At 39.6% G+C, this 26,704-nt stretch overlaps 1 protein-coding gene and 1 long non-coding RNA gene across 5 annotated transcripts in view; one reads left to right on the top strand and one right to left on the bottom strand.

Annotated features, from left to right (window-relative positions):
- ctif (CBP80/20-dependent translation initiation factor) overlaps nucleotides 1-26,704 on the top strand; it is a 68,290-nt gene that overhangs the window by 20,256 nt on the left and 21,330 nt on the right. For 2 of the 4 annotated variants that reach the window (XR_006827787.1, XM_046066424.1), the window contains exons 6-9: nucleotides 4,265-4,369; nucleotides 4,549-4,627; nucleotides 16,802-16,878; nucleotides 21,005-21,085. Coding sequence is in view for 3 of the 4 variants with exons in the window: in XM_046066424.1 (XP_045922380.1) it covers nucleotides 4,265-4,369; nucleotides 4,549-4,627; nucleotides 16,802-16,878; nucleotides 21,005-21,085 (342 nt within the window). In the remaining variant the exon portion in view is untranslated. Of the gene's footprint in view, nucleotides 1-766; nucleotides 841-4,264; nucleotides 4,370-4,548; nucleotides 4,628-16,801; nucleotides 16,879-21,004; nucleotides 21,086-26,704 lie in introns of all 4 variants that reach the window. The other 2 variants (XM_046066425.1, XM_046066426.1) reach the window with 2 other exon arrangements.
- Nucleotides 9,436-26,704, bottom strand: part of LOC123981541 — a 78,815-nt gene continuing 61,546 nt past the window's right edge. The window contains exons 3-4 of the long non-coding RNA XR_006827788.1: nucleotides 13,810-14,419; nucleotides 9,436-9,585 (exon numbers count right to left, since the gene is read on the bottom strand). This is a non-coding gene — a long non-coding RNA (uncharacterized LOC123981541). The remainder of the gene's footprint in view (nucleotides 9,586-13,809; nucleotides 14,420-26,704) is intronic.

The raw sequence follows: 26,704 nt of genomic DNA, 5'->3' as shown, positions 1-26,704 counted from the left end.
GTGTGTGTGTGTGTGTGTGTGTGTCTGCTGTCTTGACACTTTGAGAGGACCCATACTTGGGAACTTTTGTCATGCAACTCTTGCCATGCTCATTGTATTGCTCCCTAGGAGGTCTTTCACCATCTTTGACCCTAAACGTGTCACCAAAAAAATCAAACCTTCGCCACAGTTAAATGTTAAAGGGGCACTCCACCATTTATGCACATGTAGCTCAGTTTACTCGTTACAAGGAGCACTAATCAGCCTGTGAAAACAGTTGTATAATGTCTTCTGTCTGTTTCAAGGGGCTTTGTCAGACAGTATTGAGTTGCACTATGGGAAATGTAGGATCTAGTGTTTTTGGAGCTTGACACACTTTAGGGACCAAAAGTCAGTATATTTCTGCTGCTTCTATTATGACCATTCTCTTTAAAATTTGTCTCTTGCCCCCAACTTTCTGGAAGTGCAGCACCAAGTTGGTGGAATACCTCTTTATTCTGCAACATAAATACACTGAAGGAAAACTGTGGGTTGATAGATACTATAGACCCAAGGTACATCTTATCACAATCGCTCAGTATGTAGAAAACTCCTGTTTTCTTTTCATTTTTTTCTAGCGTAAATACTTATTTTCAATTACAAAGAAAGAAAAGAAAAACATTTTCAAAAGCTTTCTTATTATTAGTTAAAAAGGAATCTGTTTTTTAAGAATAGTTCCTACAGTAAATGTTACAACCTAATTAAGCTAGCTGCCTTTTTCACACCTTTTTAATTGTGTGCTGTCTAGAACGGGAACAGAGACGGCTCCTTTGACATCCTGGGTACAGACATATGGGCTGCCAACACAATGGACTCACACGGGTAGGTGCCCTGCTGTTTCACAAACCTAACATGTTATACATGGGTCTGAATTTCAACCACAGTTTCTGAAGGATCATATGACTGATTTTAGATACACAATGAATCTGTTGATCTCACACTTTGAAACAGTCCTTTATTTCTTCCATTTGGCCTTCTCGCTGTCTTCGACTTCTTCTGAACCTTGGTTTGTCTTTTCTACAGTTCTATTTGTTCATTTGAGGTTTCCTTAATGTTGAATAAGTTTTTTTCCTGGTCAGCCCGAGAAAGTTTTTCCCAGCTTTTGTCTTCAAGATAATTGCTGGCATTTATTGTAGGTATTCAAAAGAATAGATATTCACACAAAATGCAGTAAAGGACATCATATAAGTTAATCAATAAGCTGCACGGCTGAACTGTGGAGTTTGTGTGCTGATGAAAATTTTTTGTTTCAGTGTTTCTGCCAACAGCCACATATATTATATTATATAATATATAATAACTCTCAGGGGCGCCGCCAGGAATTTTGGGCCCCATGACAAAAAAATGAAATTGGACCCCCTCTGCGCAGCTGTTGTCACCACATCTCTAGTCCCATCAAAAGCTTTACATAACTCTAATTAAAGGCTTGCAACTGTCTGGCTTTTTGTAATTCAATATTAGTACTAGCACAATATTTACTGCTGGTGATTTACATGCAAGTCTGCATACAGAATGCAGTTCACTATTTGCTTCTCAAATAAATTGCCCTTCATGATGGGAATAATAAAGTCTGTATCTATTGATGTCATTAACAGCCATAATTCAATCTAAATGAACATATCAAACTGGATTATTTTAATATAGTCTGTAACTTACATGCAGGCTGAGGTAAGCTGCTGTCCAGCATCCAGACTGGAAGTTGTTTAATGTGAACAGTGATTTAATATGAAACTCTTGCTAAACGTTTCCCTGCACTGATTAAATGTTGATGAAATGTAGGTTAACACTAGTCTCTAGCTAGCTTATTTCACTGTGGACATTAAGCCAACAGGTTACTCACAGACTAAAGGCCGCTCACCTTTCTTGGTGAAAAACTGGGTTACAGTTTGACATCCTTTCCTTTGTCTTTCCTCTCTCTCTTTTCTCTTTTTCCTTTTTTGAAAACCAGATTTTGGTTTACTAGACAACATTGTTAACACTGTATTTCTGGCGCATCTACTGACTGCAACTAAACACCGTCACTGATGAGTGCACTAAGGCAGGACCAAACCATTTCATGCAGATACAGGGGGGTGGTCGGTCAATATGGATGTTTACTTTTTGGTCAACGGGGATTTTTAACTTTTACTGACAAAAACAAGTAAAAACAAAGAGATCATTAATTTTATTATTATATTTGAAATATATTTATACTCAATATACTTCTTTGGGGGGGGCCCCTGTCAGTCAGGGGCCCTTGGAATTGTCATCACTTTTCCCACCTATACGGCGCCCATGTCAACTCTACCCCCACTGCTTCCTCTAAAAACATTAAACCTCAATGCTTGAAATGTTGTTTGTCTTACGCGAGTGAACTTCTGTGTGATTATGAGTGAGACATGAATCAGTTACATTGGAGCAAGGACTTGTTACCATGGTAACAGCTGCACTAAAATCCGGCCACGTTGGCACATCTGAGCAGACGGTGAAAGAGCCGTCACCGTGTGATGATGTGAGCACTTCCTGCACGCTGACTGAGATGAATTGTAGTATCGATTGAATATTGAATAAAAAAGCATTGAGTCATTTCTGACCTTTTAGTAAAAGCTGTGTGTGAAAGCAATGGTCTTGCAACTGAATGTTTTGCTGTGGGTTAGAGTCTCAGTAGAGGTTCAGTTTTTCCTCAGTTGGCATGTTGGCCAGTCTCTGTAGGGTTGATGGTTTGATGCCCAGCTTTTTCAGTCCATATGCCAAAGTGAGCAAGATATTGAACATTGAACCTGAAGCTTTTTGCTGAATTCGTATTTGAATTACATTTACATTTACTCATTTGGCAGATGCTTTTATCCAAAGCGACTTACATTTGAGGAACAACATACAAGCATCAACAGAGCATCAAATACAGATCTACAACTGACAGTACATACTATTAAGAGCAGCAATAAGTACTAGTAAGAGCTCATAGTACATATCAAATCAGTGGGGTAAGTACCTAGGGAAGGAAGTAAGAGTTAACAAAAGTGCAATCAAAACAAAAAAGTGCAATCAATGGAAGATCATTCTAGGGGATAGAAGAAGAAGAAGTGCTGCTGCGTTCTGAACCATTTGTAAGGGTTTCACTGCACAAGCTGGAAGACCTGCTAGGAGGGCATTGCAATAGTCGAGGCGAGAGAGAACCATGGCCTGTACCAGAAGCGAGCTGAGTGAGGTAGGGCCTGATTTTCCTTATGTTGTATAGAGCAAAGTGGCATGACCGAGAGACAGCAGCAACATGGTCTTGAGTCAGTGGCACTGCTAATTCTGTTATTATAGAACGCAGTTTTGGCAGCACTGATGCTTGTTGAGAAGGAGGATAGGAGCAATTGGTAGCCCTTAAGGTCGGCGGGGTCTTTGGTTTTTCACCATTTTCTTTCAGCCGCTCTGAGATCAGTACGGAGCCCACGGATGGTATCAGTTAGCTGCAGGTGGGACTGGTTTAGGCGAGCAGGCTTGGTGGATAGAGGACACAGGCTATGCAGGCACGAGCTTAGTGTAGAGCACAGATATTGTGTGGCATCATTGACCTCAAGTGAGGAAAATGTGTTGAGGGAAGGTAGGGTGGAATTCTTGAGTTCTGTTTGTCCAATCTCTTGCGCCTCTCTTAGTATTTATATTTTGGGAAAAAAATTTTATGCAGTTTTTTTTTATTATAGTGCATGAAGTAAGTGTCTCGTCAGCCACCGTCATCTAGTGGTGACACAAGTCTATTGTACATTTTATTAAATGTAGTTGCCTCTTCAGTATTCAGATAAAAGGGAGGTTAATGCACAAAAAGAATGTCACTGCTGAATTAATGATGATTATGAAAATGAAAGGGTTCTACATGAACACACAACTTTCTGCCAAAAGTTAGAACATTTAAAACATTTTTGCACATTAGAGACAAACCAGTCACGTACTGCCATGCACTAAGCAGGCTTTACTAATATTTGAAACAAAATGACATGGAGCTGTTTACTTATGTTGCTGTGCCACACCCACACTGTCCTGATGATTAGGTTTTGACTGTTAAACTCTTAATAAATAAGAATGTCTTTATAGAAAAATAATTTGGAAGTAATTCAGACTTTTCGCCTGAGATAAACTTGTTTTTTTGTGTGTATAACATGTAGAAGCTGTCTTGTAGTCTAGAACACCTTTCCTGCCTTTCCTTGTGCATATGTGTGGATGCTGGCTGTCTCTAACCTTTCATGTCTTTCATTTCTGTCTTTTTGTCTCTTGGTTGCAGAGGTGCAGGTTGGGACGTGCAGCCAGAAAAGCTGGACTTCAGCCATTTCCACAGGAAACACTTAAGAGGAACACCAAAGCACCTGCCACATATCGACAGAGAGGGGTAAGATCTGAGCTTTGGGTCTTTGTGGTTGTACTAATGTGGCCCTGCTCTGTCTCAATACTCTTTTGATTATCCCATATTGTCCCAGGAATGTCTTCAGAATTGTCCACTATTCTTATTGATCCCTGATGGTTACAATCAATTGATTCTCTCTGTCTTTCTCGCTTCCTCTGTTTCAGGATGAACAAAAACAAGTTTGAGGAAGATGACGGCATAGACATGAATGACATAGAGAGGTTCCTACCCCATCTGCGCTCTGTAAGTCAGATTTTTCCCTTTTTGTTTAGTGAAACTAAATGTATACAAATTATTTTCTCAGGCTGATGTCTTAACATACATATTTCTACTACGCGTGCAGCATTGTGTATTTTGGTAAATCAATTATTTCAAAAACAATTAGTCGACCTAGTGGACTATGAACTGCAGACAGATGGCCTCTCATCAAAACATGTTAGAGAGTGACCTCTGTTGGCACAATAGACAAAAAACAGGTGCAATGATCAGAGCATGGATACTGAAGTCAGATTTATAGTAAAATCACCAGCATATAAAACAGCATTGCAAAAACTAAAACTAAAACAGGGAATAACTTTCCTTCCTTGGAAGAAATTTCATGAAGGGTCAGCTTTTTCTGTGAAAGAACAATTAATATATGCAAAATCAATCTGTGTAGATCAAGTTTATGTTATGAGACTGATTGATTACAAATGAATCTGTGGTGACACCTACTGGCCAGATGCTGAAGTGAGTTGTAACTGACAGGGAAGTGCATAAAAATGTTATACTGACCCCTGGTGGCTGTAAGTATGCATAACATTTACAGATGGAGCCAATGAAGCCTACGCAAAAGTGATGTAGGTTGTTCATTTCTGAGGCAGCGACCTGTTTCTCAGTCAGTTTTAAGCTTCAACAGCTGGGGCTCAACTTAAGCTCACATTTTAATGTGCACACTGAAAGAGTTATTAATTGCTGTATTAATTTCTTCACTACATATTGGCCTTGAAGATGGCCATTCCTAACTTGACTCCACTGTAAGTGATATGGAGTTGTCTTTTGGAGAAAAAATGTATTGGATAGTTCTGCTGAAACTAAAATGAGGCTACAGGAGTATGAGCTAGCCAAATCAAGTGTGTATTTACCAAATTTACAGTCTTTACAGTACGAAATTCCCCCTTTTTCCCCCTGGACACTGTTCCCTTGCTCAGCTGTAGCAGACAGATGTAAAACAATGGGGGAATTTTTTACTAATAAGACTGTAACTTAGGATAATATCCACTTTATTTTGGTAACTCAGACTTTAAGAGACTGGGAAAAGGACTGAAGTTGCAGAAAGCTTGTCTAGTGAGAAAATATATGTCCCCTCTGTAAATATATGTTTGAGTGTAAAGCTTTATTACAACAAATTCCCAATTTTATTATAATGTATTTCTGAATGTGGTGTGTTTGGCGTCAACAAAGTGTGTGTGTGTGTGTGTGTGTTTGGGGCGGGGGGTTAGTTTAGCAGCTGTGTATACCATTGCCATGTTCAAAGTATTAAGCATTGTGTTTTTCAAGGTGATTTGTGTTTTACTGGGGTGGCAAAGATCACTCAATGTCTCCCTCCTCTCTTCCTTCCCTGCTTTCAGAGCCAAAATGTCTTCCATCTATTATAGTGTTTGAGCCACGGTGTCTTCCTCTTTCCTTCCCCTCTTGGCTTCCGAGCTGCATTTTTCGCTTCTCATAGTGTTTCAGCCAAGATGGGCCTAGTTGTGCTACCAATATGGCTTCCTCATTGTATAGTTCCTGAGCCAAGATCGCTGTTTCCGTTCATTCAGTTAGGGCCAAAAGAAAGACGGGGTCAAGTGCATCTGTCTGGTGTGCTTGGGATCGGATATGTGTTGGCATTGGGATACAGTAAGGTCAGAGACACAGAGCCACATTTTTCTGTCTTTCTCTCCCTCACATTCCTAAGCTGCCTCTGACTTCAGCCATCATCACAGTCTCTCTTTCACATTCTGTCCGCGCTGGGTCTCATGTGCTGGCTTCTTTATACCAAAGCTCTGTCAGACTGAGTTGCGATGCCAGGTCACTGATGCCCTGTTGTTTCCTGTTCTAATGAGGCCATCCACTGACAATACCTTCCTTGGTCTGTCGCAGCCCCCAAGACAACTGGGACGGGACTTAAGTTTCGTTTTCCACTTCCAGTGCCAGTAGTTTTAGAGACCACACTGTAACATAAAACACTCAAACCACAGTCATTGTAAACTTGAGTTGAGTGGTTTGCAATCAAGAGTATGGACCAACTCCATAAGTTATTTTTGTGTCAAAGATATGCCATGGAATTTGTGTGATATCTCAGAGAGCGAGAAGTTTGTACTGTGGCTTGCTGCTTTGAATTGATGTGTGCTGGCTGTGTATGTACAGCTGTGAGGATCTTTCTTTTCTGCTGGCACTTTCAGTTTTGTTACACGAACATGTCCATCCTCCTTACTGTAAGTAACCAGTACAGTATTATGTTGCAGAGGATTTTTATGCGTTGCTAATAAAACACATGACTGGCTCACTTGTTAGCTCGTGGCAGTGGTAGAATATGACAAAGTACATTTACTCAAGTGCTGTACTTACTGTAATACAATTTGTATGTGTACTTCATGCTTTTACTCTACATCTGACAGCATTTGTTACTGGTTACTTTACAGATTAAGATTTCACATAACAAAACATATAATAAGTTTATAAAATACGTTATTCATTAAAGCAGTGTTTTCTTCTTTTCTACCCCAGTAATCATCTCAAAATCACTCAGGTTTATCTTGTAATACTTTGGAAGGGCCCCACCTTGGGAACCACCAGACTAAACGAGCTAACTGAAAATAAAGTTGTTAAAACTAGCTGTACTTTTACGTTTTAAGTACGAGTTTGCAAGACTTTTTCTTATAATGGATTATTTTTACATTGTCATTTGGTACTTTTACTTAAGGAAAGGAGTACTTATTCCACCATTGGCTTGTGGTCAGAGCTTTACTTGTGCATTGTAGATGTTTACTGTTTGTTTCAAAGATCATATTTGTTTATCACAAAAATGATCATCCAGCATTTACACATTCATAATCCATGCAACCAAGCAAAAACAATAACACGTCTCTGTTTCCCAGTCATCACCTCCAGCTACTGTATGGCAGCGCTACGTCATCCGGCGTCCCCGTCTACGTTCCACACGTCCTGCCAACATTCACTTCCCCTTTCCAGGAGCCAGAATAGACTTTACAAATAGCCCTGGGATGTGGAAAACATCTTGTTTGTGTGTGTGTTGGTGTGTGAGCGACTCGATGAGACCGGGCATCCTCTTTTCGCCCTCACATTCTGCTGCACCTCTACTGGCCTCTCTGGAATGTCAACCTGCACATACAATAATCACGACCCATGTCAGGTTGTAATGACCGGAGCATTCAGGGGCAAGAGAGCAAGTGTTTGATCTGTGGATTCATCACATGGATTCTGAATGACATCAAACAAAAACAGCAAGAGCGCATAAATTACTGTTTTAAGTTTTGAATAATATTAATAATTATGTTTATTTGTACACCATTTTGTAAAACCAATGTTACAAAGAAAATTTACACAAAACGAACAATTAAAACAAAGATACTGTAATAAAATAAATTAGGAATGAAATGAAAGACACAAAATCAGTAACCAGTGAAAAAAAGATGTACATTGTGTTAAACATTATGGAATCGAGGAAAAGAAACAAATGATTAAAATCAATTAAAATCCTCAGACAGGTCATTCTAGAATTTAGCTGATTTCTAGTTGCCCTGCAATAATAAGAAATGTGTCCCAGACATCATCATCGCAGTTGGCAGGTAAGGGCTTTACTGTGTCCACCTTTTAGTAATAGCCAGTTGTAGTCTGATAAACCCAAACACCATCAAGAACTAGATTTGGTGTTGTTTGAATTTGTGTGAGAGAACACATAGTGATGATTAATTATGCACAATACTACACAGATGCCTAAGTAATGATCTACTACTAAAGTCAAACTGCATGAAATTACATTTTTCCAGTAAAGTGATGTCACTTCACTTAAAAGTCATCTCAAAGAGAATCACAATATAAATTGTTGGTTGTTGTTTTTATTGTTTATAGACATTATTCTGTCTGGCAGCCCCATTGAAAGACTACAAATCTTGAGCAGGGGCTTTGAAAACTGATACATTTTTTGTGCACCTTCTCAAAAGCGCAGAATTAAACTGGCAAATAAAATTTTTAGTGGAGTTTTTCTAGAGATGGGAGATTTTTTACATCCTCCTTCACCATTCCCTCCTTCATGACACATACAGTAAGTCTCACTCACATGCCATTTGCCTCATCAACATGATCATGTCAGCATAATACTCGGTGTTGCGACAGCCACAACTCTTTGTGCATGTGTGCGGGTAAATGTGGGTGTTGTTCTCAACACTTAATGTAATCCGAAATAATGCCGGCAAACATTTCATCAACAGCTTTTTGTTAGTATGTTAAAGGCATGACATTTATTTTGATGAAAATATATCTAAATCATGTTTGTGAGAAATATGTGACCAGTTGATGACGCACACACATCTTTTTAGACCTATTTAGATAAAATGATGTATTTGATCAAAATCCTCTCACCTGTGGCAGTTTTCTTGTATGAAATGGAGTGGGTGCTTCTGTTTCTGTATAACTGGTATGACTGCTGGGACCTGATATTCTTTCCCATGAGGTAATCATGTATTGTCTATCAGGATTAATGGTGAAAGAAGTATTCAGATAATTTACCTAAAAAGTACTAATAACACACTGTAACTGGAGACCATCTTGTGATGGGATCACACCAGCCGCTATGCCAAATCAGTGTGTGTGGTATAATGGACATGAGACATGTGAGCCCCCTACTTCCGAGGCCCTTGCTCGGACCACACCCATCTTCATACTCAGCTTTCATTTTTATCTACACACCTATAAGGTTTGCAGGGATTCACTTTCGCAGTCTGGCAAGTGGGTCCGAAATCCCCGTAGTACATTTTTTTTCTTGACCCTATATAAATTGTTAAATTATTACTATAAATGGTTACAGGTTTTTTTGAAACCTTATAGGCTGTGGTTGTCAGTTTTGCGATCACTTGACTCAGCGTTTATGTCTTGTACAAGGCCCCCGGAGGAGGGCAGCCCTCTTAGCTGCCATGCACGAGAGATGCTGTCCGGCTCTCCTGTAAAGGAAAGGATTCATTAAGCAAGGCAAAACAAGAGCATCATTGCCAAATGGCATGCTCTGTAGCTTCATATTTGCTGTACAGACATGAGAGTGGCATCCATCTTCTCATCTCAACTCTCAGCGGGAAAGCGTTTTCCCCCCCCAAATGTCAAACTATTCCTTTTTAAAACACAGTAAACCAGTTTTCTCAGTGATGCAATTTGAAATGTAGAGAGTTTTGTTTCATTTGCGCCGTCATTGACAACATTCTAAATTACTTCAAGAATGGAGGGCACCAGAGATGGAACAGAAAGGGTAGGGTATGATCCAAGTAGAGAGGGAGAAAGCAGCTAGTCATTCAGTAGACATCCGGTCTCTGGTCTGTGAACAAAGCCCTCCATCAGAGGAACAAAGCAGGAGTCTGGAGCTGAGACATTACAGACTGGTTGGCCCCTCTGTCTGGAAGTGTACGTGCCGCAGAGCAGGACTCTGGTTGAGAAAGGACATTGGGGGCAGGGCGGGCTTTTTCAGCGGTCCGTCTGTCAGCTGTCAGTTTGTCTGAGACCTGTATTCCACTCAGTATTTACTCACAAACATTTACTGTTCCCTTGTGTGCTCACCTCATTTGTCTTCTGCATGTCTTTTCTATCATCTTTTTACCTCGTCTGAATTCAGTTCTTCCTATTTGCTGTTTCCTTTTTCCTCTTCTCTTCTGACCACCATCGTTACGCTCCGTCCTCCTCCCCCATCCCCACATGCCGTCCTTCACTCCTCCCCTCCAGCCTTCAAATGTTGGTGGGCAGCCGAACAATATCCAGGGGGTCATGGTGACCGGCAGCCCCCTCCCTTTGGTCTCTTCCTGCTATTGTCCCTGGTCCTACTGCCGTTTGGCTCCTGCACTCTATTAACCGCACACATACTGTCTTAATTACCTCTGCACACTGTTCTGCTCCAGCCTCAATCATGGGAGAAACACTGGAGACCTGAGAACATGCATGAACGCAGGATACCCTTTGGGAAATGTGTGACTAATTCCACGTAGGTATTCAATAATAGTTCATGAGCGACTTAATCCGTTAAGTTGATCAAATCTGAATGCCAGAATATGTAATGTACAAACACGATTAACCAATGCATTCTGTTATAAATGAAGTTGATAGGAAATAAAAAGGCCAAAAAGGAGGATAACTTAATTTTAAGCCCCATTTTTTTTCCTTTTTCTTCCTCTTTAATTATTAAACTCATTTATATGCTTGGCATATTACTGGTCCCAAGTAACATGGTAACCTCCAGCCTGTGCCCTAATTAAATTAAATAAATTTTCTATCCCTTGTATCTGTTCATGATGGATTGACTGCTGCCCAGTGTCAATTAATGGCAATAATGTAACACCTCACAAGAACAGGGGCCATTTAATAGTGGGCCTTCACATATATAATGCAAATAACACACGCACACAAAGCATCAGGCTTGATCCTGCAGAGAAGATGAGGGGACTGTCAATGTACTGTAACCTGTGACTGTAACACAGAGAGCACATAGGATTTTTTTTTTTTTGTTTAAATGTGCTGACAGATGGCTGTAAAAGGGCTGTAAACACGTGAAACCTGCTGCATGATTATATTTCTGTAGAGTACTGCAGTCCCCCCCCTCTTTTTCTCTGACACTGAATCCCACAAAGGCTCCCTCTCCTAGAGGCCTCAGATCACTTATTAAATGAGACATGGATGTCAGGACCTCATATCTTTGCCTTTTATCACAGATCACCCACCATACCTGACCGTGGCAGCCTTAAATCTCTTCTTTTGAAACTGTTGGCAGGCATCAGCTGCAGAGTTACATTAAAAAGGCCCAAAGTAGGGATCATGAAACATGGAGCAAATCCTGTACTACAGGGATTTTACACATACTGAGAACTCCTAAATGTTAACTTGATTTGTAACATGAGAGAGAGCTAGACGCTAGACACCCTCCAGGATCACGACAGCCGCATGTCAGCAACAATATCGAATATCGTCACTTGCTGACGCTTGAACCTCTGGATGAGGATGATTTCTTTGATCAATTCATTATGAACAAAAAGATAAATTAATCCTAAAATGTCACTTTTAATGATTTTAAATTCAGCACAGGTCAGATTTGAGTAAACATTTTGGAGTTGCTATTGAGCACAAAATCAATAACTTTCAAGTAAATTCCAGTTCAGCACACTAAAATGCAAGTAATGCTAAATGGCAATATTTGCTAAAGAATCTGTTTGGACCTGCACTCAAAATTGCAGCAATAAAATTCTGTAAAAAAAAAAAAAAAAAAATGATAATCTGTACATGCTTAAATAATTGAAAATCTTTTCCTTGTGGCCTTTTTAAAAACACATTGACTTTAATGTTTTCACTCTGTGAAGCTTTAAATTGTGTTTTAAAAACAGTTAATGTCACAGTTATATGTAGCAGTGTCTAATAATAAATGACAAGACAACTCCAACACAGCAACATATAAAGAACAGAATAGCTAACGCTAATTTTAATATAACCACAAAAAAGAGAAATACAAATCTGAGACCACAGGAATGTCACATTGTTTATTCGGGCTTGGTAAGTGGGCAAAAGGTCCAAATAATTTCAGCGTATGCATTTCTGCTTCCCTCTCGGTATTTTACGTGCTTGCTATCTTGTATTTACAGCCTCTTGTTGTCATACTTGCTCTCCCTCTCCTCTGCTCTCAGCAACCTGTCCTGTAATGCCACCCCTGGGGCAGTTTTAAAATTTATTGCTTTTGGCTGAGGGCCCGTCACATAAATAAGCTGAGAGAAACAATGGGCTGAGTAACTGAATGAGCATCATACCAAAACTGTTAAATGATGGAAGGAACAGGAAGACATGCACTTCACTTTCTATGCTATTGCAGAGAAAGTTCTATAATTTTCTCCGTTTCTATTCTTCACATTTTTATCCCTGTTCGCTTTTCTCATTTCCTTACTTTCCTTCCTTGTTACTTATACCCCTTTCACACTAAGGCGACGTCATTGTTATGAATGGATCAACAATGCTATCTGAACCAGGCCAATGACCCTTCTTGCAAAACCCTCACAATTTAAAAATAAATAAATAAATAAATACTTCTAGTACCAGGGGTGTGTCGAATAAAATTTGCAGTTTAGGAGTTGGGTCAATTCTTTTATAAGCTAAATCATGCATTACTTGCTTATGAAGATTACATAAGAAGGTATGTTGTTGTTGCTTGGGAGCTATGTGGCGTCGTGGTGGTAAAAAGGACACATTCTTTGCGTCAGCATCCCCTGTAGCCTCTCCCAGTGACCTGTGATTTTCCCTGAAATGCTTTGGGTATGTCAATGTCCTCTCAAGCCAGACGTGCACACCCAAGCACATAATACAATACACACACAAACACACACACCTCAATCAGGGTTGTATAATTTACAATATGTTTTTTTTGATTGTTGGGTGGGGTGTTGGCAGACTGTGACAACTTGAGACCTGCTGTTGGTTTGATGCTCGAGCTTCATAATAACTTAAATGTTCCAGTGACACACTACTGCTGCACACTTTGCGTCATTCTTTTTCTGTAGACATGAAAGTTTTTGGTTGACAAGTTATTTATTTATTTATTTATTTTGTCGCTGATGTCCATATCAAAATGATATTGCATTTCGATGATTCTGGCCTGTCCTTCAAACCTTACGTGAATCACATTCAGTGAAAAATAGAAAACATCCCTTTCCCTTTCTGCTATTACAACTTTCATCTACTCATTAATCTCATCTGTGTGTCTTCCTTCCAGACTTTTCCAGAATCCTGCTTGGAGATCGCCAATTAAATACATGCTAACACACACTGATGGTAGATTATGGTACTTTGTAGTACTAATGTGGTAATTCTAGTGTTTACCTTGTGATTGTCAAGATGGAGGATAAGATTTCTAGCCTGTCATAGTTATATTAATAGTGTTTTACGGTCTGGTGGATGCTTGACGGTCTATTCTCATCTGTACCTGTAGCAACACATTCTACAATAATGCAATTTTTTTCAATGCAGCTCTATTTTTAGTGCTAATACTACTTAGGACGCAACCTTACTCACCTTGTTTAAGAAAGTACTTAAAACACACTTTACCATCCTCCTTTTAGTCTTTACTCATATAATCTGCACTATAAGTAAAAGCAGGGACATCTCTGTTTCTGTCTGCTCTCAGTCCCTCTCCCACTTATACAGCCACCCACCTTCGCCATCCTTGTCACGTCCACAGCACTCGCGCTGCCTGCCACGAGTTGAGAGGTCCTTTGGCTGGGGACCAGGACAGCACACGCCTCTCTTTGATCTACCGCGCACTGGCTGCTACCTACACACAGAATATTCACACACACACAAACAGAGCTCTCCCTTTCAACCAGAGATAACACTACAGCTCCTGCTTCCTCCCTCTCCGTTTCTATCGGATACATTATACACTGTGTGGGTCTAGGGCTTTTCTTTTATGCACTGCTGTCCAAAATATGCTTTTCTTTTCAGGATGTAGATTTGCACATTTTAGACATTTTTTATTTACACCAAAAAAAAAAATGAGATGCTTTAATGCAATCTGAAATAGTAATGGAAAAATACTACAAGCTGAAGGGTTTTGCTAAAAATGTGTAGTGTGTGTCCTTTGAACCTTTTGTTTATGTGTGTTTGCTCTGTCATCTGGTTACCATTTGAAGGCAGAATTACAGCTAATGATATCCTAGAGGAGAACTACAGTAGCTAAACATGCAACAGTTGCTCCGTTTCTTTCTTCTTTCTCCACCCACTTTTTCTCCCTGTCAGACCGTTCTCGAGGCAAGCAATTGAAGTCTGGGAAAAAAAAAAAAAAGGAGAATTTCACAGATATTAATACATTTGGGTTTAGACATGAAGTCTTTTAAAACAGAGTAAAGCTTTGCACTAACAGACAGTGTGTTTGTCTGTTTTAGATATTAGTGTGCCACACAAATACAGTGCCCCCCCCCCCCACCACACACACACACACACACACACAAACTTTCTGCCTCTCACATCTGGATTCAATCTGAACCCACAGCAGCCTCTCTAAGAGAGAAGTAAGTTAGAGCAGCAGTGTCAAATATCAGCTCTCTCTCAAACGCATTTAAATATCTACAGTAAGTGTTTCTGTAAGTCTGAATGTACATTTTGTTTGTTTATATTAATTTATTGTACTTTTATTCTGGTGTGTGTTCATGCAAAACTGTGACTATGTTGTGCAGGTATGGTGTATGGTCTGTATGTACACATGAACGCTGTCTTTGTGGATTAGTAATAATAATAATAATAATCTTTATTTGTAGAGCACTTTTCAAAAACAAGTTACAAAGTGCTTTAACAAGTGTAAAGACAATAATACCCAAAAAACAATAATACAAAAACAATACAAGATAAAGAAAAGAAAAGACTAAAATACAAATTTAAGATAAATATAAAATTAGTAAAATAGAATCAAATAAAAGGGATAAAATAAAGTCAAATAAGATCGGGAAAGGCTCTCCTATAAAAGTATGTTTTAAGAAGGGACTTAAAAGAGTTCACTGACTCAGCCGACCTGATTTCCTCGGGCAGGCTGTTCCAGAGCCTCGGGGCCCTGACTGCAAACGCTCTGTCCCCTTTAGTTTTCAGTCGAGACTCTGGAACAGACAACAGACCTCTGCCCGAGGATCTCAAGGTACGTGCTGGTGCGTATGGGACTAAAAGGTCGGAAATATAACAAGGCGAGAGGCCATGAAGAGCTTTAAAAGTGATCAATAGAATTTTAAAGTCAGTAAACAACTGCCTTAAGCCATTATAGCACTACAGAAAAGTTTACAAGCATTTTCTACGAGTCTCCATTTCTCATTTGCTTTCTTTCTCCTATTTATAACTGTAAGCCTCAGTGGGGGAAAAATCTGACTTTTTCTTGACACTGTAAAGAATCCACCACAACCTCTTATTACATCTCTAACAATGGAAAACCCAAAACTGTAACTGCTGAGTGCAGGGGGAGCGTGCAGTTTGATTGACGGGGCTGATGTTTAATGGATGACAGATGGTCTTATTTCCTTTTCACAGGAAGTGAACTATGTAAGTAAGGGACAAGTGTGCATTCCTTATTAATATCATACCAAATATTTCATATGTGATAAAATTAAAAATTTGTTTATTTACCCGAAAAGCTCATTTTGATCTTGCTTTTTTAGTATTGATATCATTAAATATCATTAAATATAGTTCCTGCACCCAGGAATTCCTGTCGCTTGTGTTGTTAGACAACGCCTAGTCAAACAGGAAGGAGTGCGTATCACAGGCTGTGCCAGAAGTTTAAAATCCTTCATCGACAATGAAAATAATCATTAGTAGCAACCCTACTCTCTACCTCCATCTCTCCGTCATTCATACATTCAACTTCTATTGCTGTCATGCTTCACCGTGATTGGCTCAGCTGTTACAGAGCTGTAAGATTTGAGATATGACTGGATGAGAGTGTATTTATTAATAGCCACACCCCCAGATTTATATTCCAAACACTATAATAATAATAGTTGCTCGGTTATACTGTCCGTTTGCTAGAAGTGAATCCACACCTACTGGCCAATAAGAATCAAGAATTTTCAGTGGCCATGGTAATAGTGCAGTCATCGGCTGTCTGGAACGGAACATGATGTTTGGCATCTGCAACACATGAAGATGTATTCATCCACTCTATTACGGAGGGGCTTTAATGACATTTCTACTTGTATGCTATAACCCATACACACATAACAGGGTATAAAGTTCCCATCGCTGAAGCCTGCCAGTTCAGCAGTAATACAGTGCATGAAGCACATGGCAGATACAGTTAAATTCAGTATCTTTGGCTGAATTAAGATATAAAGATATAAAGCATTGAGATATAAAGTAATTCAGCGGCTGATTTTAGGTCTTGAGATGTAGCTTGTTAATTGCACAAGTAATACATGGAATGAAATGAGACACAATTTTGAATAAACACAAATGTTGTGTAAATTTTCGTAAGAGGTCTGGTATTGATAATTCTCAACATACACAGTGCCCTAAAGAAAAAGGCTAGAATTTGTCTGTTCTATTAGAATAACAAGCACTTTATTAACTTTCACTTGTACAGCGAAGAACTCTATATATTCCACAAACTGAAATTTATTGCTGGTCTTGACAGCAACTGTCTCTTACTCTATGATTTGTCACCAACAGGTCTTCCCACCCCTGCCTAATGAGGCTGAGATCGCGCACACCAAAAAGCTCTTTCGACGCAGGAGGAATGACCGACGGTAATTACGCATGCAAGCTTACACACACACACACACACACACACACACACACACACACACACACACACACACACACACACACACACACACACACACACACACACACCTACCTCAGTGAGAGGGAATGTTTTTTTTTTTGTTGTTGATGTCAGATGTCGGTGCACAGCCAGTCCTATAGCCTTAACATCTTTCCCCAGCCAAAGCAATGTCAAGACAGGAATGCAGGCTCCACATTTCACTTCAGACAGAAAAAAAAAAACTCAAGAGAAATGCAATGTTTTTTCATGTTTAATGAGTCACTCAACAAAATCCAGTTGTTCAGTCACCCATGTTTGCCTACAACACTCAAGCTTTCTTTCTTTTTTTGATTACAGATTTACTTGTCATGCTTTGCAACATTTAACCTGTCGCCCTGTCCTAGAACTCCTAACGCTGGCACAAAATTGTGTACTGACACATCTGCTCCAATTGTACACACTAGTGAAATCTAATTTCGCCCAAGTCTGACTTCATTGAAACCAGGTCCTTAAGAGAAAGAGAGAGAAAAAAAATCTCTCGCTCCCTGCCCTGATGTCACTGGAAAACTGCTCTTCTGTTGCTAAGAGACAGGCAAAGAGAAAATATTTGGGTTGTATTTGTAGTTGAAAAGAGGAAATTGTAGCTATACCAAATGGACAAAAGCACTTTCATCCTTGTTTTTAAGTACAGAGAATAATTGGTTCTGTCCAAAGCTATTGTGTTTATGTGCAATGGCCCCAGTGCAGGCCTGGCAAAAAGAGAAGAACACAAATATAGTCTCGGTCCAACAGCAGTTTGCTAAGGTTTCAGTCTATTTGTTTGGTGAACTGGAAATATTAACAAGAGACCATCCTGCTTTCTTTCTTGTACCCTTCCAAGCAGTGCGTCACAAATTGTATTTGTGGGCAAGTTTTACATAGGGGTGTGTGTGTATATGTCTGGTGTATACATGTTGTGTTTCGAGGTTATCAACAGGCAGAGTGTGGCCCAAAAGTCTGAGTCCGCTACCAAGAACAGTTTATCATTTGTTATGAACTGACTGAACACCAACAGTCAAACAGGGTGGTGGGAAATTTCCATGTGGAAGTTTCACTTAGGTCAGAGTTAGTGAGTTGCACAGGATGAACATTTGGGCTGCTCTATCTTACGTTGGGCTTGCATCAAAGCATACAAGGCTAATTTGAAGTCCACGTACCAGCAACTTTAAATGAAAGCACTTTACCTCTACAGACACCGCAGCCCAACATTTTTTGAATCATTTGGATCAATCGAAAAAGGAATAATGTGAAACTTTTACTATTGCGTAACAAGACACTGCCAAGGATGCTCAAACAGTTCAGGTAAATACAGATTCCTCAGACATTAAAGGGGATCAGTACAACTCTATTAGCAGACTATTATAGAAGCTGGAAAGATAAATTCAGCTACGTCTGTTCTCACAATGCAGCTACTAGCAAAATCATTCATCAGAGAGATCTCTGCTTAACAGGATCTCTGCAGGACTCTGGGATTATTATTTTTTTTACAATGTGCAACATTTACAAAGAGAGACAGAAGTGAAGAGAGTAGAACAGGATACAACTGTGTTGTCCACAAAAGTGAAAATGTGTCTCTGGCCGATCTGGCAGGACATTAAAAATGAAAACATACTTGTATACACATAAAAACAACACAGACATGTGGACATATGGACACTCCAGTATCCATCCAATATAAGAAAAACACCTAAAAGATTCAAATTCAGTCTTCAGGAATTGAGCCTCCCATTGCCTCACTACTTATTATGTTCTCTGTAGCCAGAGGCATCATTTAGTGCAGAGAACCAGAGTTTTGCTTTAGAAACTAGGTAAGGATTAATATCTTGAAGGCGGCTGTGGCTCAGGAGATAGAGCGGGTTGGCGGTTCAATCCCTGGCTCCTCCAGGCTGCATGTCAAAGTGTCCTTAGGCAAGATACTGAGAGAGTAGATTAAGTGTACTTCACTGTTTATTCTCTTTTCAAAATAATTGTAACTCATTTATTTGCTCAGCCTGTTTTTATTTTCCATTTAACTCTTTTAACCCTGATTGTACACTGCACTGTAACTTTTATTATTTTTTTAATGTGTATCTTTTCAATTTCCCTGTTGCTTTTATGTTTTATGTAAAGCACTTTGAATTACCGTGTTTTTGAAATGTGCTATACAAATAAGCTTGCCTTGCCTTGCCTTGAAACCCTCTGGCTGTTCCGCCAGTGTACGAATGTGTGTTAATGTTAGTTTCTGTTTGAGCACTTAGGCTCAGTGAGTGAATGGTGAATGCAGATGTAGTGTAAAAGCGCTTTGAGTGGTCAAAAAGACCAGAAAGGCGCAATACGAATACGGAGCATTTACATTTGTTTGCTTTTATGCACATTTACAATGACCCAGGGAAAAATATAAATGAAAAATAACTGTCTGACCTGACCCTGCTACAGAGCATAAGAAAGACTTGCTATAAAAGGGTTAATGCAGTAAAAAAAATAAATGTTCTCCACAGCTGCAATTACTTCACACTGTCATTTATGAAGCTTAGCATAATTGCTAATCAAATACATAAACTACATATGTTTGTCTATCAAACCTGCTAATCGTCTTCTGTCGATATTACCATCAGCCTCTGGCAATAAATACTCATTGTAATGAAAACCTCACAGATAATGTTATACTTAGTATGTTTGTGTTTTGTGTTAACAAATATAAGTAAACGTTTAAAGTACACTTGTTGGAAACCAATGATTAAATATGGAGATCAATGTTAATCATTTGACTATACGTGCAAAAAGCATGAGGGTTGAGAGTTGAATTAAATAAAGCACAAGAAAAAGAAACAGAGTGAGACGGAGACTGAGTAAAGGAAAAGTGTAGGTTGGCCGTGGTAGGAAGGAAAAGAAAGAGGAGGTAGTGCATGTGTTTCTACTTTAGTATGCACGTCAAGCAGGGCTGAAATTAGTTGTGATTTACTGGAATGTGCTGCTTACTGCTCTCTGCACCAGAACAAAAAAGGGGGCAAAGAAGGCACTAATATGCTCCTCCTTGAAGATCTGTTCATTATGGAGGGGCTTTTACGCATCTAGACTTTTGTTTCTGTCTGTCTTGCTTCGAGAAGGTGGACTTACAATTGAAGAAAGGTGATTTTAACACCAAACACACTAAGCCTAAGTGCCTGGTTGAGCATCCAGTTTCCACACATTATTGTTATAAAGTGATAAGCTGAACAAACAAGTACTTAGATCATTTGAGCCGTTGAGTTGAGAGGGATAATTCTTAAGGGTTCGTGTTCGCACTAAATGTCACCACATGGAGTACCAATTCCCATCTGATCTGATCACAGATGTGTGTGTACATGAATTTATGCACTCAAGTAAAAGCACACAGCAGATCTGCTTGTTTTTTCTGTACGCCTGCTTTTCTGCTTATATTTTATGGCCATAATGACTGAATGTTATTGACTGTAATCTCCACTATATGCATGCACATATGCACACACACACACACATTCAGTATGTTGCGGAGTTGTACTGTTTTTATTTATTTTTTAAACGGTTTAAAAGTTATGCAAATGCTCAGTCAGGCAGCCAAGCCCTGTCTCCCCACAGTCCATTAAACCAGAGTGTTGTGGCCCTGATGAAGCTCTGGTCATGGTATTGATCGTCTGGCCTGCAGGCTTCTCTTCCCCCGGGCCAATCGATTTGCTAGTCTGGGTCAACCACTGGTCCAATGGGTCCACGTGCTCTCCATCCACACACCCGTACATCCACAGCGACAGCCATGATCTATCATCAGTATTCCACCTCCTCCTGTGATCATATCTGCCACTTCATTTCACCTTTTTTGTTAGTTACCACTTCTTGTAGTTCTATGCATGTTGTTTGAATGACTTAGTTATCAACCTGTAGTTTTTTTGTTTGTTCCCCTCTTTGCTTCCCTGTCCTCTACCCCCCTCCTCTATAATTTCCTGTCTCCTCCTCTTCACACCATCTACAAAAACTCCCCACCGTTTGCTCTGCCACTTAACTCTTCATCTATCCCTCGTATCTCTCCATCCTTTCAATCGCCTGTGTTGTGGCACACCCTCCTTTCCTGCTTGTAGAGTGGTTGATCAGTTCACCCGAGACCAGTTAACCATACTTCTGCCTACTGGCCCTGGGGGAAAGCGGCAAGTCTCAGCCAGGTTAGTGACAACACAAGCCAGATCCTGGGCTCAAAATGGGACCTAAATACATTTTCGACATTTGACACAGTGATAATGGTTTATACATTCTACTCGTCAAAGCCTCCTAAGGTCAGATGATCATTTGTGGGGCAAGAATAAAGTGCTTCTCTTGTTTGAAATGATTTCCCCATTAAATACTCAAATAGCTAAAAATCAGAAGTACGTAGGATGAAAATAGAGGGATGGGACAGGGCTTGGGTTAGGGGTTAGCCATGCTATGATGTTACCCAGCTCACCACCTCAACCCAAAAAAAAAAGTGAAAAATTTGCAGTTTGTCATTTGATTAGAGGATTAATCAGGCCTGAAACTACCCGTTTTTGAGTAACAACATATTGTGAAATGAAATTTCATCAGTGGGCCGTCATTTATCCTTAAAGAGGTGGTATTATGCTAATTTTCAGGTTCAAAATCTTAATTAGGGGTTGTACCAGAACAGGTTTACATGGTTTAATTTTTAAAAAACACCATATTTTTCTCATACTGCACATTGCTGCAGCTCCTCTTTTCACCCTGTGTGTTGTACGCTCCACTCTTGAGCTACAGAGTGATGCATCTTACTTGTACAAAATCTTTGTTGGGAGTTGCACATGTGCAGTTCCCAGGTAAGGACTACTAGCCAATCAGAAGCAGAGAGGGGCAGGTCGTAAGCAACAAGGTAGTGTGATCCAAATCAAAGCCGCTTCATACTCAAGGGGGTAAGCCAGAGATCGAACAGTGAAGCCTGTCAGTACACCTGTCAGTGCCAAATCCGTACCGGCAGCAAGATCCGTTCTGCACATGCGCAAAAGTGGTTCTGTCAGTCAAAGGTTACCACAAATCTGCCTATTCAGAATGATCCAACTAAATCTTTCATATCGAGATAACAATGTTTTTATCACTGGAGATGAAACTGTTCAGTATGATGTAATAGGACTAAACTTTGGATATGAAAAATCTTATTCAACAGCACATTTTTAATGTTTAATAATGACAGCAATCTCACAATGTAGCAACACAAAGGAGGCTAACCCTAGCAGCCAATGTGCACAGCTGTAGGGTTAGCTGGTCGACATACATACAATCACTGACTTAGGTTTAGGCACACACCCTGACGGTTAGGGTAAGGGTGAGATGCTTTGGGAAGCTGGCTGTCAACGCATTTTATACTAACGTAGCTAGCTAGCTGAACAGACAACAACACACGAATAATTATGAACAGGCACATTTGCGGTGACCTTCTTTGACAAACAGGTCCACTTTTACGCATGTGCAGATAGGAATCTGGCAGGCAGCATGGATATGGTACCTTCTTTTTTCATCTTTTTTTTTTAAAAAGAATTTTATTTTGCATAATACAAATCAACAATTCTAGCCCCTTAGGACAAAAACATAGTCCAGGACTGAGTATAAAAAAAATAAAATAAAAACAAATAAGGTGCAAGTTACAAGTGCACTTATAGACTTCACAAACAGAAAATAGGTAAGGAACAAACAAATGATCAAAACATTAATGGAAAGGAATAAAAAAAATAAAAAGTATCCATTTTAACCTCTGGTCCAATTAAATGACAAATCTGACAAAAGTGAATAAAGTAATATAGCCTTCTTGGAATTAACTATCTTCATTGAATCTAAGTAGAGACAGAGCTCTTTCAGAAACAGAGTGAAATGTGGGGTGTTTTTTAAGAATTTACATTTGTTTAAAAAGTATTACGCTAAAATTATCAGGTTGTTGTATAAATATTTGAGTTTTCTGTCCTCCGTTATAAGACCCTATCTAACATTACTATAAATCAAGGCTGGTATGGTCAGATTACTATGTAATAGCCAATCTTGGAAGTCCTCCCAAAATAATTAAGAAATATTACGAGAACATTAAATGTTCAATTGTTTCTATTTCTGTATTGCAGAATAGACATTCATTAGAGTCGATGTTAAATCTTAGTCGTAAAAATTCTTTGCAGGGATATATATCATTCATTGTTTTGAAATGTACTTAGAAGATTACTATATTATTATAAGAAGACTAAGATCTTAAAAACTTGTTATTACATTTCTCATCCAAAAAAGAGCATGCTTCACTTAATAATGTGGGAAGGTTAAGTACCATTGGTGTGTATAATAAGGCCCCCCAAACCATTTGAAATAAGAGCTTTTGGAATTGCTCCGTCACAGCACAGAATTCTCTACTAGTTTTACACTGTATTTATGCCTAAACTCATCATCCAGGTGGCTACCTCACAGAGGTAACCACCTGGACTATGATGAGTAACCAAAAATTACGTCAAAACCCTGTGACATCCCGTCGCACATGAGACGTACTTGTATTGCTTAGATTATAAACTCTCAGTGGCTCTAAAACAACTATTCGGCCAACCAGGCCCAAATAGAGTCGGAGTTTCATCGTCTTTTAAGACTAAACGTTGCCGGTGTTCTGATGATCTATGCTGCCTTGCCGAAAAATGCGACCATAGCGCAAATCGATAGACTCGACTCTACTCGGCCCTGCTCCGTTTTCCATTGCAGATAGTACGTAGCTTGGCGTCATAGCGACGCCACACACAACTGCCGTGACGTAATGTTCAATGTGACACATACACCATAAATAATATATACATAATACCACCTCTTTAATGCAAACATCTCCCTGGATGGTCAGTCTGAGCCACACTCAAGCTACTGCCTAGCTCGCAGTCAGTACATATGATTAACATTATATTACTGTCTCGCTTTCACCTCTCCGCATCACCAGTAGATCGGGAGAAGGGCTTATTAGAGCTGAGCCTAAACTAACAGCTAGTGTAGAGATCACATTAATCATCAGATGAGTGAATGTGTCTCTGAGCAGTCTGCAGCTTTGCAAAAGATTATGAAACCTTACCCTCTGCAGTCATATTAAATGATTTCTGTCATTTCTGTCACCGCTAAGCTGTTATACTTCATTTATGATTAGGTAAAACATTGGTTAAACATTAAAACCTTGATAAGTAGCTACTAAAAGTTTGCTGCAGAAAAGGAAAACCAGACCTTGAAGGATGCTGAAGGGAGTTGCCTGACTAGAAGGTTTTCCCTAACCACTGTACACTATAGAAAAGCTTAGTTTAGTGATTTAAAAACTTGTGCTGGGCTGATGAACACATAACTAAGAAAGATTCTGAGAACATTTCCATAGAGTTGGAGGCAAGCTGTTGGGTAGAGGAGAGATTCAGAAGATGAACTGTCTGCCAGCCTCCCATAGAGAGTGGAGCAGAGGGGGCAGGCGAGACACAAACCAAATGAACACACACACACACACACACGACTATAAATACACTTGGACACATTGACTTTCTCTGTTCCTGCCAGCATACACATACATTCATATACAGATAGAGGACAATTCCAAGAAAAAACAAATAGGGCAGCAACTACCATTTTTTTTCATTACTGGTTAATCTTGTGATTATTTTCTCAATAATTAATCTTATAGTCCATCAATATCAAAAATTTGTGAAAAGAAGTGCTCATCACAGTTTCCCAGAGCCCAACCTTACGTCTTCAAAAGTCCAAAACCCAAAGATATTCAAATCCTAACATTATAGAACTATGACCCATCAAGTGCTTAGGGTTTCTGCTGGAAAAATCTAAATAGTTGTGGATTTAGTTTTTTGCTGATTGGATAAACAGCTAATTGTTGCAGTTGTAGAAATATATACAGTAACATTACTTACTACAGTCTAACTGTTATAAAGTGTGGCAACAATCTCATTTATAATATTCTGTCTAGCTCACTAACCTTGTCGTTATCATCCAATACATTTAGCTGTGCTGACTTTGCTGAGCGTCTGGTAAAACATATACAAATAAAGTAAAGCAGGCAGGTGTGTAACGTCAGCTAAATGCAGTCAATGTAACGTTATCATGCAACCAGCTAGAATTAGTTCAACCTCTGGCTGATAAAAATATGACTGTAACGTTGCAGTGGGAGTTTACCTGAGTTTCCAGCATGTTGTGTGAAGCTGTCTCCCGGTGAGTCTGTCTATAGTCGCTGTCACACTGCCTTATTTTCCAGAGGTATTGTGCCAGTATGCGGCTCACTGCGCTGTATGAAAGGTACCGATCCAGAGAGAGGGTTTGCTTTGATCCTCCTCTGAGCTGGGAACGTTGGTAGTAACAGAACATATATGTCTAAAAAGCCACAGCTGCCATGACAGTGTTTCCACGTTTATTGCGGGAGCTCTGTATGAAAGCAGTTGTGTTTCGGATTATGCTCTTTCATGAGTTCGAGCACGCGTGCATGAGCACACACCTGGTTGCAATCTTAAAACCACACCCCTAGTGACTGCTGAAAACTACATAATACCCCTTTAAAGGTTTCTTTATTCAACTATGACAGTAAACTGGAAGTATTTGGGTTTTGGACAAAACAAGACATTTAAAGATAACATCTTGTGCATTGGGAAACATTGATAGAAAATCGATTGATTAATCGACAATGATCCCAACTTACTTAGCTCTGAATGGTCTCTCAAAGTAGTGTAAACAGCTGTCAGTAAATACAACACCAGATCTGTTAGAATCGCTGAAGAAATCAGAGATGTGAGCGGCGATTCAGATGTCTGGAACCAGACTACTATCTGACACAGCTGTTCAAAATCTCCCTTAGGTGCTCTTGTAGGTTGAGATCTGACACTAGGACTGCATTGTCATCCTGGAAGAGACCACTCTACTCTTGATTTGCAGTGACCAAATTGAGCCAGACTATACCATAAGAAATGACCCCTATTTGAATGGAAGAATCTGCACTTGTAATGTTTCTCCTTCTCGTTTATGTAAGTTTTTCCTATAATTAATTGCCCCATCTGTAAGTACAAGTGTTGACAGTAACATTTGCAGTATCACGCAATCCAATTCCACAATACACCAAACTATAGTAAGGCTTCAAAACATTTCATAGGTGCATTTTTACTTCATTGAGACTGGATGTGTTTATTATGATCGCCCACTGTGTAATACAGTGGGGGAAATAAGTATTTGACCCCTTGCTGATTTTGCAGGTTTGTCCACTTACAAAGAATGCAACAATCTACAATTTTAATCATATGTACATTCTAACAGTGAAAGACAGAATCCCAAAGAAAATTCCAGAAAATCACATCATATGAATTTATAAAAATTGATAACCATCTGATGAGGAAAAACAAGTATTTGACCCCCTACCAAACAGCAAGTATTCTGGCTCCTACAAGCCAGTTAGTCTTTCTTTAAGACACAGCCCCAATCCCAACCAATTATCTACATCAAATACACCTGCCTCACCTCGTTACCTGTATAAAAGACACCTGTCAACACCCAAACAACCAGCATCCAACATCAGCACCATGGGCAAGACCAAAGAGCTTTCTACGGACAATCAGGGACAAGATTGTTGATCTGCACAAGGCTGGGATGGGCTCTATGAGAATCGGAAAGCAACTTGGAGAGAAAAGATCAACTGTCGGTGCAGTTATCAGGAAATGGAAGAAGCACCACACCACCGCCAACCTCCCTCGGTCTGGGCCTCCACACAAGATTTCGCCTCGTGGGGTGTCCCTGATCATGCGAACGGTGAGGAATCA

The sequence above is a fragment of the Micropterus dolomieu genome, linkage group LG13 (assembly GCF_021292245.1).
Source record: "Micropterus dolomieu isolate WLL.071019.BEF.003 ecotype Adirondacks linkage group LG13, ASM2129224v1, whole genome shotgun sequence".
NCBI lineage: Eukaryota > Metazoa > Chordata > Actinopteri > Centrarchiformes > Centrarchidae > Micropterus > Micropterus dolomieu.
The sequence above is the reverse complement of the archived record's forward strand: the minus strand, read 5'-3'. Positions and strand labels throughout refer to the sequence as shown.